Genomic DNA, 17,171 nt, shown 5'->3' on the forward strand with positions numbered 1-17,171 from the left:
TGAAAGGGGACTATTTTTTAAAACTCCAAAGACTTACTCAAAAAAGCAAGCAAGGCAACAAACATGCAGCGGTGCCTCACCCCTAATCGCCTACCCCGTAACGCACATCAGCACCGTCATCCACCTGCGTGCCCACCAGGCAGAGAGAATTCAAGTATACTTTACAACGCTCCAAAAGTCGGCGTCCCCACCAGGCAGAGAGAATTCAAGTATACTTTATAACGCTCCAAAAGTCGGCGTCCCCACCAGGCAGAGAGAATTCAAGTATACTTTATAACGCTCCAAAAGTCGGCGTCCCCACCAGGCAGAGAGAATTCAAGTATACTTTATAACGCTCCAAAAGTCGGCGTCCCCACCAGGCAGAGAGAATTCAAGTATACTTTATAACGCTCCAAAAGTCGGCGTCCCCACCAGGCAGAGAGAATTCAAGTATACTTTATAACGCTCCAAAAGTTGGCGTCCCCCCGCCCCGAAGGATGCTCCGCTGAGCGCCCCCTGCATCTTGCCACAGCAAACACCGGCCGCAGCCCCTTGGCAGCCACGGGGGGGCCGGCCCCGGCCCCGGCCCCGGCCCCGGCGCGGCGCCCCGCGGCGCCCAGCGCGGCGGGGGATCCGCGGGCGCGGGGCGGCGGCCGGCCGGCAGGTGGCGCCGTGGCGCTCCGGAGCGCGGCGCCCGCACTTACTTGCAGTCGCGGTCCTCCAGGTCGAAGTGGGGGTTGAAGTTGATCATGATCCTCTGGTAGGGCTCCGGCGCCTGGATCAGCCACTCGCATTTTTGGCTGGGGTGGTAGGACTGCGGGTAGCCGGGAGACGTGAGGTACCCGGGGTTTAAAATTTTGATCGTGTCGCCGCATTTATCTGCAGGGGAAGCAAACAGGTCGGCTTTTCTCAGTTCCCTCCCCCCCCCGCCGCCGGCAAGCACCCGGTTTCAGCCCGCAGCAGCGAACCAGCCGACCGCCGTGGGAATGCTGGGCGGGGGGTGTGGGGGGGTGGTTTGCAGCCTTCTTCAGGCAAACTTTCGCTGCATCCTTGTGCCTTTAAATCAAGGGCATTTCTGCTACATTTTACAGGAGGGAAGAGGCCTGCCTCTGCGTGCCCATCTGTAAGTCCAGCAGTTGGACAGGCAGCAGAAGGTACCCCATTTCCAAACAGTACCCTTTCAAGACGCGCCCCCCCCCCCCCCGGCCCCCCCGAGCAAACAGTGCCTCTTACAGTGTTAAAACCTTGCATCCTCACGCCAGTGTTAATGTTGGCTCAGAAGGGTTTCTGAGACACAATTGTCTCCAAAAAGTATAATCTTCTTAAGTATGAAGTTTTAAGGAAAGCTGGGAGAAGAGCTAAAAGGATGCCATTTGACCCCCTGCCCAGCTATGGGATAAGCCTGGTCTGTGTCACTGACCACTGGGATTGTCTTGGTGGATCCAAGCTCATTCGCAGCAGACCCTCCCTTTGTTTTATCAGTCCATAAATCTAGGCAGGTTGAAACTATCTGGGCTCTTCAAACCCAGGGTAGCAGAGAACAAAGTGGTTTTAGTGAAGCAGAAATCATCCACTATTTATTCCTTCAAGGAAGTTTGCTCATGCTTGGAGACTGCATCAAAGTAATGGAGCAGAACAACATCCTTTCCTCTTCCCTCCATCCCTTCCTCCCCCCCTACAACAACAAAGATTTATTTCTAATAGCAAAATAGTTGCAAAAGTTTCCAGAATCACCAAGTGTGGCTGTGAAATGTGGTATGCTGCATCTTGGTCTGTTGGCCAGCATGGTCAGGCTTACATTTTAAGGTTTATAGGAAAAATAAAAAGGGACAAGAACTCCAACCTACACAGTCACTCACTTCACTGTCCAGTGCAGGTTTGTGTTATCACTTCTTCACTACTATGGATTTCTTTCTATAGACCTTCATGGAGAAAAAAAACAACTTTCGCCACACATTGATTGTTTAATTTTGAGCAATAAAATATGTCAGTAAACTACAGACAGGAAGAATGTCCACATTAAAAAGCAAGACTGTGTATCACTACATCCTAATAATGGTGTATACAGGCTGCAATGCCGTATCTAATACGTTGCCTGTGAAAGCAAAATGGCATTCCTTGCTCTCAGCATGAATTTATAAATGTAGGGGATTTTATTGTAGAAAAACAGGTCAAATGGAAATGAATGAGGAAGTGCACATCAAAAATGCATAAAGCTACACTCTTTATAGAAATTATTTGCCATAAATTAAGAGGGAAGGGGACGAGACGTACTCAGGTGTATGGTTAAAACCCAGATACTGCTAAGCATGTTGCTGGGAAAGGCTATCTTATTATTTATTTCTGCTTTGCCTTTGCAAAGCAGGCTGTTTTCCTCTGACCAGAACAAAAGGCGTTGCAGCTCAAAGCTCAAAAGCTGTCACTGGTGATCTTGCTAATTCACTGTCTGGGGCTCTCAGGGAATCTTGCCTTTTCCTCCTCGTGCAAGCACACTCGGAAAGTGATCCTGTCTCATTAAGCCCACTCCAGCCCTGCAAATAACATGGTAGAGTCTGGCATCTGTTAAATGCCTGAAATAAAGCAGTGCTGCTTCTAGTCACTTGACAGAGTCACTTCAGAGGACGCTGAGGTGGACTCACTACCACCAGCACTCCTTAATCTGCGACTTCTGGGAAAGTGACAGTGTAATAAGATAATGCGGTCTGCTAGACTCCCTGGCTCTGTGCAATCTCTCTCACACTTGATTAAGAAGAGCAGTTTCTAATGACTTTGGACCATTAGCTCTAAATAAGGTTAATGAATTAATTTAGCAGACACTAGTACTGCACGTAGGTGAAGGTGGCATTAGTAGGTCTGGTAGGTTACAGAGGAGGTTAATGGCCTTGGTGACTCCAGCAGGGCCACCACATTAGCAGCTTGTGGCCCAGCAACCCACTCCCTTATTTTAATGAGGAGAAATGGTCAACAAGAGCACTGGGTGCCCTCCTTCCGCCCCTCAGAGGGTGCGGGACTAGAGGCAGTCCTGGTTTATGTGGGGGCCAGGGAGACAGCTACCTGCACCCCTCACCTGGGCCGGGGGGATGAGCAAAGTGCACCTCTCAGAGCATCCCCAACCCGGGTTTGGTGCATGCCTCTAACGCCTTTGCTCCTGCACCGCAGCACTGGAGGAGGCAGCTCATCCTGATTAAATTAAGCAGCTTCCTCAAAACATATTGGGAAAGAGATTAACTTCCATCATAAACCAGGCGATTTTAATACTCTCTCTTCCATGACACTCCACTTGTGGTCCCTTATTAAAACAATATACCAGCATAAGTGGAGGGTGCTCTCTTCTTTTAATTACTTTGATTGAAAACCCAGTCAGGCAAAAGTAAATATTTGATAATTAGTTAATAATAATTGCTCAGGATTTGTCAGGAAAGTAGAACTCGCACCAGCCGTTTCATGTGCAAGAGCTAAACGTCAAGCAGTCCCACAATTAGACCGTCTTTAAAAATGCATCATGCAGTGAAATATTCACGGTGCTCTGGCATTGTTCGGGGAAGGAGGAGCACGCTGCTTTTAATTAGTTGTATTTTCAAGGGCTGCCTGATAGTAGACTTGCTACATCAGTCAGTTGTTACGGGATTTCTCTCTTGGAAGGGAGTCTTGAGCCTTCACAGAAGAGCTCAGCTTCTCTCTTGGCACTGTGTAAGTTGCACGTAAACTGCAGACTGGGGAAAGGGGTAGTCTAGTGGTCTCTCCGTTTGAAGACTACTCGCAGGTACACACACAGCTACTAAAAGGCACGATAATCTGAAGTTTTACGCTTTGGAAAAAGAAAGGGGGGTGGGGGGAGAAAGCCTTTCCTTTAAAGTGTTCATTATCTTTCAGATATCGAAGGCGAGACTTATTTAATTGCCTATGGCAGGAAACACTATTAAGATAATTGGCTGTCCTGATCTAGTGAGAACGAGCAGCGTGCTTTATACAACAACCCAAAAGAGCAGAGAATAAAGTCGGAAGGCAATGCCGGGGCGGGCGAGCCTCGGGCGAGGACCGCGCCGCCTCCCTCCTCCGGCAGAAAGTTCCCCCCGGCCGGGCTCAGGTCGGTGCCGGCCCCATCGTCCGCCCCCCGCTCCGGCAGCCCCGGAGCCCAGGCCGAGACCCGACGTCCCCCGTGACACTCACCGCTTCGCAGAGCCCTGGCGAGGGTGAAGGTGAGGGCTGCACAGTGCAGGAGAAGTCCCCAATCCATTTTCCCTTCCGACAGCAGGGAAAGGAGGAAAAAAAAAATAAAAAAAAAAAAATAAACGCCCTCCAAGCACAACTCTTCCTAGGTCTTAAATCCTCCGGCCGGAGTCAGGAGCAGAAAGCGCGGTCCGCAAGGGCAGTCCCGGGGGCAGAGGGAAGCTGGCTTCTTTCTGTGCCTCAAGTCGCCCGCATCCTGTCATTTAGCTCCGGCTCCCGCTCCCTTTCTCCACACTTGTTCCTTCTCCAGGCGCCGCTGCCCCTGCCATTCCCAGCAAGACTAGAAAGCCAAATTAAAACGAGGGGGAAAAAAAAAAAAAAAAAAAAAAAAAAAAAAAAAGAAAACCAAAACCAAAACCAAAACCCAACAAACACACAAACAAGACAGACAAAAATCCTGGCGGCTGCTGGCACCTCTGGAGCGCTCTGCCGGGGCGGACTCCGGGAGACGGGGCGGGGGTGCTCTGCGGAGAGGAGAGAAGGAAGGGAAAGCGGCCGTGAGCAGGGACCAGCCGGGCGCCGGAGTTTGCCAAACTGCGTGTCCCCCCCCGCCCCGCGCCTGCCCCGCTCTCCCGCGGCCGCAGCTCTCCCGCGGGGCCGGCAGCCCCGGGGCGGCGGTGCCCGGCACTGCCTGCCGGGGCGGCGGCGGTGCCCGGCGCCCCGCACTCACCTGCCCCGGCGGGAAGCGGGCGAGAGAGCGCGCTGCCGCCGCAGGGACTCCCGGCCGGCCGGGGAAGGGAGAAGCGCCCGGGCGGCTCCTGCTCGCAGCCTGAGGAAGAGGAGCGCAATTCGGCGGCAATAAGAGAGGCCGAGGAGCCGCCGTCTCCCAAGCCCCAGTCCCCTCCCCCTCCCCGCCCCCCTCCTCCTCCTCCTCCTCCTCCTCCTCCACCTCCTCAGCCCCCCAAGACATCGGCAGCGCGGAAGAACCAACAAACAAACACGGCGAGCCCCGGCCGTGGCGCACAGCCGGGGCGGGGGCTGGCTCGGGGGGGACGCGGAGGGAGGGGGGGGTCACACACACGAGAGGCGGCCTCCCCCCGCCGCGGCAGGTAGAGCCGACCCGGGCGGAGGCACCCACTTGCGCCCCGCCGCCCCCGCGGGCTCCTGCGCGGCCCCGTCGCCCCGGCCCCACACGCAGACACACGTACCCCTGCCCGCCTCCCGGCCCGCTCCCTCCGCCGTGACCCACGCCCCGCGGGCAGCCTGCCCCGTCCCCTCCCGGGCCTCCCCCTCTGCAACCTTGCCCCCCCCCCCCCCCCCCCGACCCCCTTTTTTGTTTCGCGCGAGTGCGCAGCCACGCACCCGCCCCACGCTTGTCTGTCGGAGTCCCTGCTGTCCCCCGGTAGGACACCACTATCCCCCGCGATCCCAGGGGCTGATGGCTGCGCTGCCGTGGGGCGAGCTGTGAGGACCCCCGTAGTCCTATCCTAGGGGCTGCTGGCTTCGCTGCTGTGGGGCGAGCTGTGAGGACCCCCGCGGAGGGACCCCCAGGCGGCAGGCTCACCCGGACCCACTGCCCTTGTCCCCTTTGCATTCCTGCATCTCTGGGGGACCTTCCTGAACCCTCTCCCTCCCGACTGTCTTTCCACCTCCCTTTTTGCCCACCCTGGTCGTCATTCCCGCCTCTCTCGGCTTCCCTTGCGGCTTTGCCCCCCCCAGTCTGTCTGTCTCTCATAAAGACTCTTGAGGGTCTGAGGAGCTGCTGGGGTCCCCCGGGGCCGGCTCTGCTCCCCTCGGAGGCTATGCGGCATGAAATCCCCACTGGGGAGCGTGTGTCTCCTTCTGAGGGATCCCCTCCCCCAGCTGGCACCAGGGGACAGGTACAAAGCGGGGACAGTGGGCTCCGAATCCCACTGCTTTGGCTGCACGGTCTGGTGCTCACCAGCTATGGGGCCTGCCCCTTCCTTGCCCCGTTGCCCTGCCTTACCGGGGCAGTGATTACCTAGCTGAACCCAACTGCTTCTTTTATGTGGAGTGCTTTGAGCTTCTTCTGTGTGGAGGCAATCCAGTCGCTGGGGTAGGGGTTAGAGGAAGAGCTCTAAGGCTGAAAGCTGAAACACAGTGTTAAATGGTCCCCAAAGATGAGTCTGTGCTAGGAAAATGACCTGCGGCCAATGGTGGATGTCAGCCACTCCCATCTCCCAGAGCAGAGTTTGAAAACAGTTTGATACTGGTGCACAGCCCAGGCAAATTCTGTTAATGCTTCATCAGGAAGAAGACCTGTTAGAGGACCTACTCCACAAGGAGTCCTTGTGAAGGATGCGGAGGGAAAAGAGTTGGCTCTGCTGGGGGCAGAGTCATCCTCCAAGTGCAGCTGCAGCAGTAAAACCCTGTCCACTCTGAAGGTGTAACTATGTTTGAAATAGTTTTCAAACATAGTTGTAAGTCTGTAGCCACACAGATTAACTACAAATGTGTTACATCTGTGTTCAGAAATGATACACAGATTCAGCCTCCTCCATCCCTTTGTCTCCAGCCCCGAGTTTAAGCCTTCCACTCTCGCTCTCCTTCGCTGCCCTTTTGAAGCCCCGACTTTAAGGTCAGCTGAAGCCTGGAGATTAAGTCCGTAGGAAATCTGTCCGCTGGTTTCATACTGCACACTCTCTCATCACTACTTTCTGAGTTTTTGCCAGACATTCCTCTTCTCTTCCGTGATTGCAGTTCTGTAATATCATGCACTAAAGTGCAGTTTGATCCTTTTATGCTCTCTGTACACTTCATTCTTTCCTTCCTTAGCTTCTGCCCCTGCCCTTGCCCCTGCTCCTGCTCCTGCCCGTGCCCATGTCTGCAGGCAGGCTGGAAACCAGGCAGGCTGGAACTAGTCAGACTGAGTTATTGGGTCCAGTCTCATTTCCCCGTCTTTAGGCAGTCTCTGGATCATCATATGCAATACTTATGCATTTCCTTGATTGATTGGGATGTATATTTTATGGGTAGCACATTAAGCCCCCTTTATTTTTTTTCTTTTAGAGAAGTTCCCAGAACAAGGGGGAAGGGGAGAGTTAACAGTGCTTTCTGGTTATTAAAACTCTCATGCTGCTGGACAGTCCTTGAGATAAATTGGTTCTATCCTGAAGCACATCGTAGTCTGTGACTGACTGAAAGACGATATAGGTTTTAAAATAAAGTACATCTATTTTTGAAAACATAAATTACCTGCTGATGGTAGCTTACTGGGGGGTTGCAGAAGTGTATACATACATGTTTGTTTTAAAAACTCAGTCTCAGAAGCCAACATTAATTCTGTAAGTAAAACGTAGTAAGCAGATACCCAGAGAGCAGGTATATAAAAAATTACACTTAGTGCATGGCAATGACAGCTGGCTTGCTTTGGCATTAGCATTCTCCGTCAGGTGATTTCTACGAATCTGCAGAGAGGGAATACTCATGCTGTAAAGATGCTCCAAACCAACCAACCAACCAACCTGTGGTATTTTTTCCATTTGTTTTCCTATCAGATTAACAAGTCACTTTCCACAGATGCAGGCACAGTGTGTTAGTAGCTAGTGTATTTTAAATAAATTCCATTCTCTGAAAGAAAAATTAAACACTTAAGTGCAGACAGAACATGTACATCAGTGAAGATGGTACAATGTGATAAATTATAAGACTAATGACGAAGGTTGCTTTTATCACCTCATCCTACCTTGTAACCAGTAATCCATATACCACGGTTTATTTCAGTATGCTCATATCTCAAACATCAGTGCTTCCTCCTCTTGCACACAGAGAGATGTGCAGTAGGCTGTAAAGACAGCTGAACAGGAATGGCCTCTGTTGTGGCTAAACGTGGCCCATGGAAGAGGATTTCTGCCCTTCCTCAGCACTCCATGGGCATTCTGGATTTCACACTGGGACATTTTTTTTTTTTGCTGTTGAATTCTCAGGGCCTAGGAAATATAGCAGAGTCTTGTACGTTAACGTCCTTTCCTATCATCATGTGGACGGCATTAGACTAGTTTTTCTAGCCATCTTTTTCTCTCTAGTTCATAGATAGAGGCACAGGTTTCTTCCATGTATGAGTTGCCCTAAAAATGATGAGTGAAAACATTCTATCCTTGGTTTACATATATTTATCTGAAAATGTTTAATCTTTAATCATCTTGAATATAAACTGGCATCAAATGAAACATTCAGAAGTCTCTTTTTATAATCCACTTCTCACATTTTAGTCATGGTATTTTAGGTCCTGATCCTGCAACTGCTTACACATTTGTTCAGCTCTCCATTTTCACATCAGTAATGGGATTTTATGGCAAGGATGAGTTAGTGTTACAAAGGCTGAATCTGAATCCAGTGTATGTAAAAGTTAATGGAGTGGCTAGCTTTGGGGTTTGGGTTCAGGCCCATCTTTGCTTCATAATTTGACTTGGTGTTTATAATGCTTTTTTGAAGATTGTCTGCACTTCTGTTATAAACCTGTTTCTCAAGAACTTTATAATTCAGCCATAAAAAATATTTGCCGTGGGCTAAATCATGTAATATAAAACTTAAAATTCCAAAGGAAAAAACAATTTTCCCATTTTAACAATAGCAGAACAGAGCAACTTTGATGTTTACTCCTTTATGCACTCATATAGCACAGCAATGCATTTAATTAAAAACTAAGTTTGGCAAATGATTAATCCATGGCTGAAGACATCTTTATTTGGTATTATTTTGAAAAAGAAACACAACAAATTAAACCCATTCATAATATTGAATGCCTGAAAATGGAGACTTCCTACCAATATTTAGTGGAGAAGAGAAATATATTTGTTTTATGACTATAAAACAAATCTTCATATATAGTCTGGTGCTTACTTATAACCTTCTCCCTAATGTTTTAATTTTCTTTCACTTATCTTCCCCAATAATCTCTCCAAAATCAGGTTTCTGTGTCATCTCCTCTCCTGTTGCTTTGGCCATACAAATGACTGTTTGGCTTCCTGTTGCTTACTGTACTGAACCAAAGCTATTTACCCTTATCTTTAAGATCAGACATACATTTTCCCTTGTCTATATCTCTTCTTTCTCAACCCTTTTATCTCTTACATCTTTTATCCTCCTACTCAGTCTCTCACACCCAATGCTTTTTTACCCTGTCCTCTCACGTTACACCTCTTTTCCACACGCAGCCACATGCATCTAAATGATCCTTCTTTCACTGCACACCTTATGCTTCTTCAAGAACTACTGCAAATACATGTATTTTTATAAACCATGCCCTCTGATTTATACAATATTTAAATTTACATATGGCGATGTATTGCAAAATATACTCAGATCCTATACTCTGTTGGTTAGAGATCAGATTCATTTGCATTTACATCATCTCCACACTGACTACATTGTTAGGGTTAGAGTGACTTTACAAATATCTTACCAAACTCCTTGGAATCACAACTGTGCCATCTCACAAACGTCTTATCAAAACACGTTCATCATCCTGTCTAAACACATTCCACTCCAACAAATTAGCACAGCCCAAGGCTTTATTAGCTGATTATCTGATTATCAAAAGTCAAATGTTTTCATCTGTGTCAAAGGCAAATCATCACATATATCACTCTACTCCCATTTCTAATTTGACAACAAGCTCATCAGGTCTCTCCTAGGCCTAATTCCTCATCTGCTGGCCCTGCTACAGCTGCTAAAATCTAAGTATGGTCACCATGTTCTTGCAGAGTGCCCCACTCATTTTCTTCAGTAATATTTGTATATTGTCAGTGTAAACTGATTTTTATCTGAAATAGGAAGTGGGGACGTATACAGCATATGATTTACGATAGTGTCCTTAATAATAATGCCTGATGATCTCAAGGGGTTCTGAAGTAGCTGCTTCTGTAGTGAAGGAAGTAATACATGGCAAATCCACCCATATGGACTAAGAATCTTATTATATTTCCATTGATGGCAATAACAAAATCCCACTGACTTCAAAGGAGAAAAGCAGGCCCTGTATGATGATAATGGACCCTTGGATTATAAACTTGTTTTTATCAACTTCATTTGTTTCCATTTGGTTGCACAATGGGTATATCAATGCCTGTGTTTACACTAAGATAACTGCTGCAAAAAGCCGAAATAGCAGTTCCTTTCAAATTAAGGCTTTGCCGGACTGAAGGTCTATAATCATTAAGAAGTAGGTGAAAATAGTGTTGGATGTATCTTTGTATTTCTTGTCTTGCTCTATTTTTGGCTGGAAGATTAGTGTCCTGCTACCTATTCATCCGTAAAGGGCCATATGATTATATCATATTATTGAAAATTATATGCACTATGTTATACGTGTTACATCTGATAGAATAATACTAGGAAGGGTGCGATGTTATTAGGGAAATGGAAGTTGTCACAGTCACACTGCATGGTTGTCATGCACCCCCTTTCGCTACAATGCAGCAATCACTGTAAACAAGCAGTGGGACTGCATTCATTACAGATCAGATTCCCTTTCTCGGTCGTCTCTCATCTTCTTCAAGAGATGTTCTCTATCATCATTTTCTTTGTCACTTATTACAGCTGATGTTAAATAGCTTTTCAGCTAAATGCTTGTTTGGGTTATTTATTAACTAGAGAACATTTACATTGTCATACTTTGATGTTATACATGAAATGGAGAACCCATTTGTAGACTATAGTGGATTAACTAGAATTTCAGGGAATCGTATTCAAAGGGATTAACTCTTAGGCAATGGATTACCTCCAGTCAGTGAGCTTCATTGGAGGAGATGGAAGCAACCCCTAACACACAGATATTTATTCAGGTGATTACATATAATGGTAGGAGTATTATTCAAATAAATTAAATATAATTAGTTTATATGCCTGCCGTTGTTGCATTTGCACCTTAAGAATATGGACTGAGATCTGTGAGGAGGTCTTAGGCTCTACATAGGTAAATTTTATTTCATACCAGGACTTGAAAGTGGAAAGCAAGAAATATAACTGGTCTGATCTAACGGATTCATTTTCAGAATGTCGGTTTCTTTCAGTATTTTTTCCTTATTGCTATGTCTGCAGAAAAATTGCTCTGAAATGTTGTGTCTCTTAAAATTGCTTTGAAAAAGAATGTAGAGAAATATTTTGTTTTGTTACCTTATCAAGAAGGCGCAGTTAAACAGCAAGACATTTTTGGCTATGGAATATGAGTGGGCAACTATTTAAAAACTGAATTTGTAGGGCGTGGTAGAGGGATGTCAGAGAAACCCAATGGGGGTCATAGAAAATTGGACTGGTAGACTCCTTGGTATATAACTAGCAAAATAAAAAGAAAAAGAAAGTAAAAGAGGGCCTGGAAAAGGACTGACTAAATAGGAAATTATGTTTTAAAAGGCCTCACCATTCTTGGAAATTTGTTGTGTTTCCCTTTTTTCTTCCTTCTGTCTTTTCAACTGCCTTTTTACCTGTATTGGGACCATTTAGTTGCCATCAAAGTCAACTGAAGAACTCCTGTTTTGAGGAAAGTTGACTTAATCATTTTTACTACTTTGTGGGGAAAAAAAAATGTTTCGTAAAGAAGCTTCTAAGCAATAACCAAAGCAGTTTTCAACAAGTCTCACAATATTCTCAATCTTATTTCATGAACAGGGTAACAGAATCATTGTATTAGATTCCTTGTAATCTCCCAGGTGTGGTTTTACATTTCTTAGAGACCTTTCTGGAATCTATTTTTCATTGTGGGTTCATGATTTTATATAATTTAAACAGGTTGTCATGAGGAGAAACACAGTTGTCCAGGTTGTCATAACAGCTAAAACTTTGTGTTTTGTAAAATTGTCACCAGGCCCTTGGCTTCTTGTAACTAAATAACCAGAAACATTATTAGTTTAATGAAGAAGCTCTCCAACAGGCTGTTTCCAAATCTGTAAGTTATCTGTCCAACAAGTATGTCACTGCTGTGTGCAGTATTTTATTCGCAAAGGCCATCTGGACAGCCTTGACAAAGGATTCATATCATTTGCCAGAGAACATCTTGTTTGCTGTGAAAAAAAAATTTAAATTCAATGTTTTTCTAAATCTATCCGGAGACATTGCTTTTTTGTTCTCAACTGCTCCCTTGGCTTTACTGTGTTGAAGCTTCTTTGTCACCATTACAGAATTTATAAACATGACAGTGCCTCCTTTTTCATCCCTGTAGTTATAATCTTAAGCACACCTTTGTTCTTTAAGATTATTTCAGGCTCTGATTAGTAACAGTCATTGATTTATTCTGGTGAGGTTTGTGTTTGAATAGAAACTCCCTGACATTTATATGTTATGTTGCTTTTGAGATTTCCTTCATGGCTTGTTCATCATGCCATAGCATATCATAAAACCTTCAATTATTTTCTCCTCCTTTGGGGCAAATTCTTCCATCACAAGGATCTTAATGAGTAATAAACAGACAAAACACAGGTACCACATATAGACTGGAAAAAGGTCAAAGCCCACTTTAACGGCTTGGCAACTACATGTAATGAATCCAAAAGGTGCTTGGTTTTTATTGACTGGAATGAAGATGATTTCAGCTAGGCAGAAAATACCATGCTGTGACCAATGGCCAAGAACTCCACTTCAAATTAATCCTGCAAGATACCGAACAATCTTATAAAAGACTGAGTAACCTCAGCTGCCATACAACACAGAATAGGAGCTGATGTTTTTTCAGCTCCTTAGTAAAACGCTGAGCAACTTGCTGGAAAGCTCTGTATCCTTCATGCAGAAAGTTCACATGGTAATATAAATTTAAATGTTCTTTCACCCAATTACCCATAATTAGAAAAGGGCTGCCAGACCTTTGTGATACGGTATCTGGATGGAATGTTAGAAAATTAAAGAAATTTATTTTTTGACATGTGCAGTATCACTCCCTGAATATAATTAAAATATCATTTTTGAGAACGATGGAAACTTACTGGATTTATTGAAAATTCTTGTTATATTTACTGCCTTGATTTTTGTCTTACAAGATAATTTTGTGGCATACATTTATGATCCTGGTGCAATCAGTATAAATGTAACACATTTTGCATTCATCAGTGTATTCAGAATCTCTCCAAGTCTCCATTCAAGTAAAGTAGAGACACTCACTTTTGGAGAGTTTAAGGTCAATTAAAATTTAAAAACAAAGTGTATGAATGGTTCTTAATTATGTGAATGTGGTACCTGGAGAAAAAAATATGAAGTTTGTGATGAGACAGTATTGACAAATTTTGCTTTTGAATGTTATCTTTTTTTATGGCTAAAGAAGACCAGAGATGAGCTGGTGCTTATCCTTCCAAAGGCCCACACTTTTGCAGATGAAACGTGAACTTTTTTTTATACACTGACTGCTTTAAAAAATAAAAATGTAGCTTAAAAGTTTAATATGCCTAGTCATGGTGGCAAGACTGCATGTAGATGCTAAAACCCAGCAGAAGGACAGTAGCAGGTATTTAAAGGAGGCTGGGGATAGTCCTGTGTGATGCTTCCCTTGGCGAAGAGGAGTGTTTCTGGGGAAGTTAAGCTCACTGTTATTGTCTGCTGCTGCATTCTGGCAGCACGCTGTGGCGTTGCCAAGTGAAGCACACTCAGGTCCTTTAGCCGAGATATTAACCTATTGACCTACTGCCCCAGAATGAGAATGCTGCCAGCCATAATCAGCTCTCATTGAAGAGTAAGGTATTACAAACATTGAAAAGAAATAATTCCTTGGCAACTAATCAGAATATTTACCTGAGAAATACTCATTGAAATAAGTTAGTTTTTCTGGGAGAGTCTGCAGCTTGCCTATGCCCTATGGAAAATATTGTCTCAATGAAATTCAACTTAATATATATTAAAATAGATTTGAATAAATTTGTTCAGTTGTCAACCTATTTTTGAGTCCAATGAAGACTTTGATTTTCTAAACGATAGAAGAAAGGAGCGTTGCTCTGTAACTTACAGTCATTTCAATCCTTACTTATATCAACTTGAAATAGCTTCATGTTATAGTGAATTAAACAGGCCATAGTTAGACTGTTAAACTAATTAGGGTGAGTGTGGACCCGAACAGTACTGATAATTGCCAGCATGATTTCACTATGGTTTTGGTCAGTGAGAGCTAGTGCTAGCAGGCAATGCCTGGGTGAGGTTTGGGAGTTAGCATGGAACAAGGACCATTCCCACTGGAAGTTGGGACAAAGCCGTCCTGTGTAAGTGAGACTGGGTTAGTTGCCATCAGAGCACAGCCTTTGACCCCTTTCATTAACTAGTATAGACATAGTTTTAGTAGCCACACACTACATCTTTCCAAAAACTGGTGCTGTCCAGCAAATGGAAAACTATCAAGAGTTAATCAAAATGAAGGGCTACTTTTTCAGGGAACATGTTTTTGTTGTGGATAGGAAGCAATCAAAGTGAAGGGTGACCCTATGTACTACAACCTGTTGCTCAGTTCCCCAGTGTGGAGAGCAGTCCCTGTGCTGATACCTGGGGATCGGACCCGGGGAGCAGACCCCACAGATGCTCGAGGCAGGGTTTTTGGGAGGGTCTTGAATATGAGGACATGCAAAGGATTCGTCATCTCTCTGCCATCCAAATTCTTATTATTCAGCTACTAGGTGACATTCCAGATTTCTCTGTGTCACCAGAACAGGGTGCACAGGGCTTCCAACTGCTCTGGCTAGCAGAAGGTCTAGGAAGTGGTTTGGCATTCAGCAGTGTGAACTGCTCTTTGGCAATGGGGAGTGGGTCCAGTGTCTGTTACAGATTCAAATGCCCTACTGGAGGGAGGATGGTGCCTTTGAGGGGGACAGAGGGGTACCACTCCATGTTGCTGTGACAGTCTGCTCCTCCACCACATCCAGGAGTGGATCTCACATTTGCTGTGAGAGGGGCATGCATACGTTTCCACCACACAGTAGAAGCCCATCTGTGTGATGGTGAGTATTGGTAAAAAACTGAAGGCAGTAGGAGATGACCCTTCTCATGCCATATCTCCTGCCTTCCTCTTCCAGGTCTTGAGCCTGTCCAGTGTGGTGCCCACCTTGCCCCCATATGCCCCCTGTATGCCACCGATCACCCACAGATATTCCCTGTGGCTTGTGTAAGGCACAGCTAGGTCCTTCTAAGCTCACCTGGGCCAACTCTGAATGAGTTAAACACTGCAGTATGGACAGATATCAGGAAACTGCGAGGTGAGGGCAAGGAATTTCTTTTAGACATTGCCTTTGGGATGCTCTCAGGATAACTTTGTTGTTTTTTGAACTTGTATGGGGCTACCAGGATGGCGTGTGGATGGTGCAACATCCTGCTGTTTCTTTTGGGGCATCAGGCTGCTGCTCCCCTCCTGGGTTTTCTTTTTGCATGCTGAAAGGAGGGTTGGTCTGTCTGGGAGGCCCAGGCTGGCTCCACAGTGCTCCGCAGACATTTGGTGACATGGTGTTAACAACACTTGTCGTCAGGACTGGGTCCATAGGCCAGGCTGTTAATGAGAAAACTGCCTTACAGCCTCAAGAGTGGGATTTTAATAAGTGTGATGTGGAGAGTAAACACATGCCCTGGAGCGTTGTGTGAATATTTTGGGTTGCATGTGAGAGCATGAGGTCTTCTAGGTTAATGTTGGAGGATGGTGACAGATGGAGATAGCTAAACTTGTTATGGCCTCATCCATACTGTTCCTTGGTGGAAGCTAACTCCAGGATGAACCTAAGCTTCATGTTGAAGAGGTGTAAGGGGAATAGTCCAAACACTCCAAAGAAGAATGCAGAGTGGATGTCAAGGGCTGAATGCTCAAGCTTGCGCACCTGCCCTTTTTAATTTCACAGGGTAATGAATTTGCCATCAGTCTTCACTGGAACTTCTGCCTTTCCTTAGTAGAAACCATGGTTCTATTGCTTTAATAAATTACAGTGTTATTAGTATCAGGCTAAACCCACAATTTTTAAACAATTTAATTAAAAAAGCCTTACTAGCTTCCCTATGATCCACTTCTGTGTGCTGATACAAGAAGGTGTCTGAGTTTCAAAGTTGGCGTGGTTTGAGTCACATCCTGGTGAACTATGGTCACTATCGCTGCTGTATACCATGTTCTGATTGCTGTTTTGCAAAGACATTAATGAGTTTCCCAGATCAAAGCCAGCTCTTTCTCAGCATAGTTTAACATATATAAACAAAATCTGTTGCAGTAACTGTGAAATCATTTGCATTCATAATTATAGTGGTTTTTCTCATAAATTGCAATCATATCCAAGAAAACATATAAAAATAGAAATACATTACTTATGCTTTATTGTTCAAAATGGGCTTCTGTTTTATCAAGCTGCAATGATAAAAAAAAATACATTTACTCAAAACAAGAAACCTGGAATATCATACTGTGGCAAGGTGGTGACAGATCAAAATCAAGAATAGTGCAGTTGTCTCTTAAAAAGGAGCTAGAACCTTTGAAATTGCTATCACTGTAGCATTAAAAGCTCCCAAATAAAAACAACACCATGCCATATAGACATGAGATGACATTATTCTAGCTGAGGGCCTCAACTGAACCAAAACATTTGAATTTTTTATAAGGTTTTACATTTTTGATGAAAATATCTTAGTAAGGAACTGTTAGTAGATTCAAAAATATGTCTGTCAGATATTCAGGTCTGTAGTGTTGTGAAAGCTCTTGGAAGTGAAGGTGGATGTGCAGTTGATCAAAAGTCTCAGCCGATTTAAAATGCTCAGTAAAATCCAATTAAGCAAAGTAGAGACCAAGTAATCAAAATGTCTCCTTTTTCCATCCAAGCACCTGCATATCTTTAGGAATTTAAATTATTATTGGTATATGTAGTCTATATAGGAAATAATGAATTTTTTTCCCTTCCAAGAATTATAAATTACATCTAAATCCCATTTACTCAGAATATTTGAGACAGAGATATTGTATTCAGATATCAAGGTGTGAAGTGGTCAGCTGGAGCAATGGAGGAAGTAATTCGATTCTTGATTTGTTATCATAAAAACCAGATTCTGCCACTGTTACTCTTATAAAGTTG

The 17,171-nt window shown here is 44.9% G+C and overlaps 1 protein-coding gene across 3 annotated transcripts in view; it reads right to left on the reverse strand.

Moving 5' to 3' along the window:
* Positions 1-5,025, reverse strand: part of NRP1 (neuropilin 1) — a 117,100-nt gene extending 112,075 nt beyond the window's left edge. For all 3 annotated transcript variants that reach the window (XM_049798102.1, XM_049798103.1, XM_049798100.1), the window contains exons 1-3: positions 4,880-5,025; positions 4,150-4,673; positions 684-858 (exon numbers count right to left, since the gene is read on the reverse strand). In XM_049798102.1, the coding sequence (XP_049654059.1) occupies positions 684-858; positions 4,150-4,216 (242 nt within the window). In that variant the 5' untranslated portion in view covers positions 4,217-4,673; positions 4,880-5,025. The remainder of the gene's footprint in view (positions 1-683; positions 859-4,149; positions 4,674-4,879) is intronic.
* Positions 5,026-17,171: the final 12,146 nt, after the last annotated feature.

This window comes from Accipiter gentilis, chromosome 4 (genome assembly GCF_929443795.1).
Source record: "Accipiter gentilis chromosome 4, bAccGen1.1, whole genome shotgun sequence".
NCBI lineage: Eukaryota > Metazoa > Chordata > Aves > Accipitriformes > Accipitridae > Astur > Astur gentilis.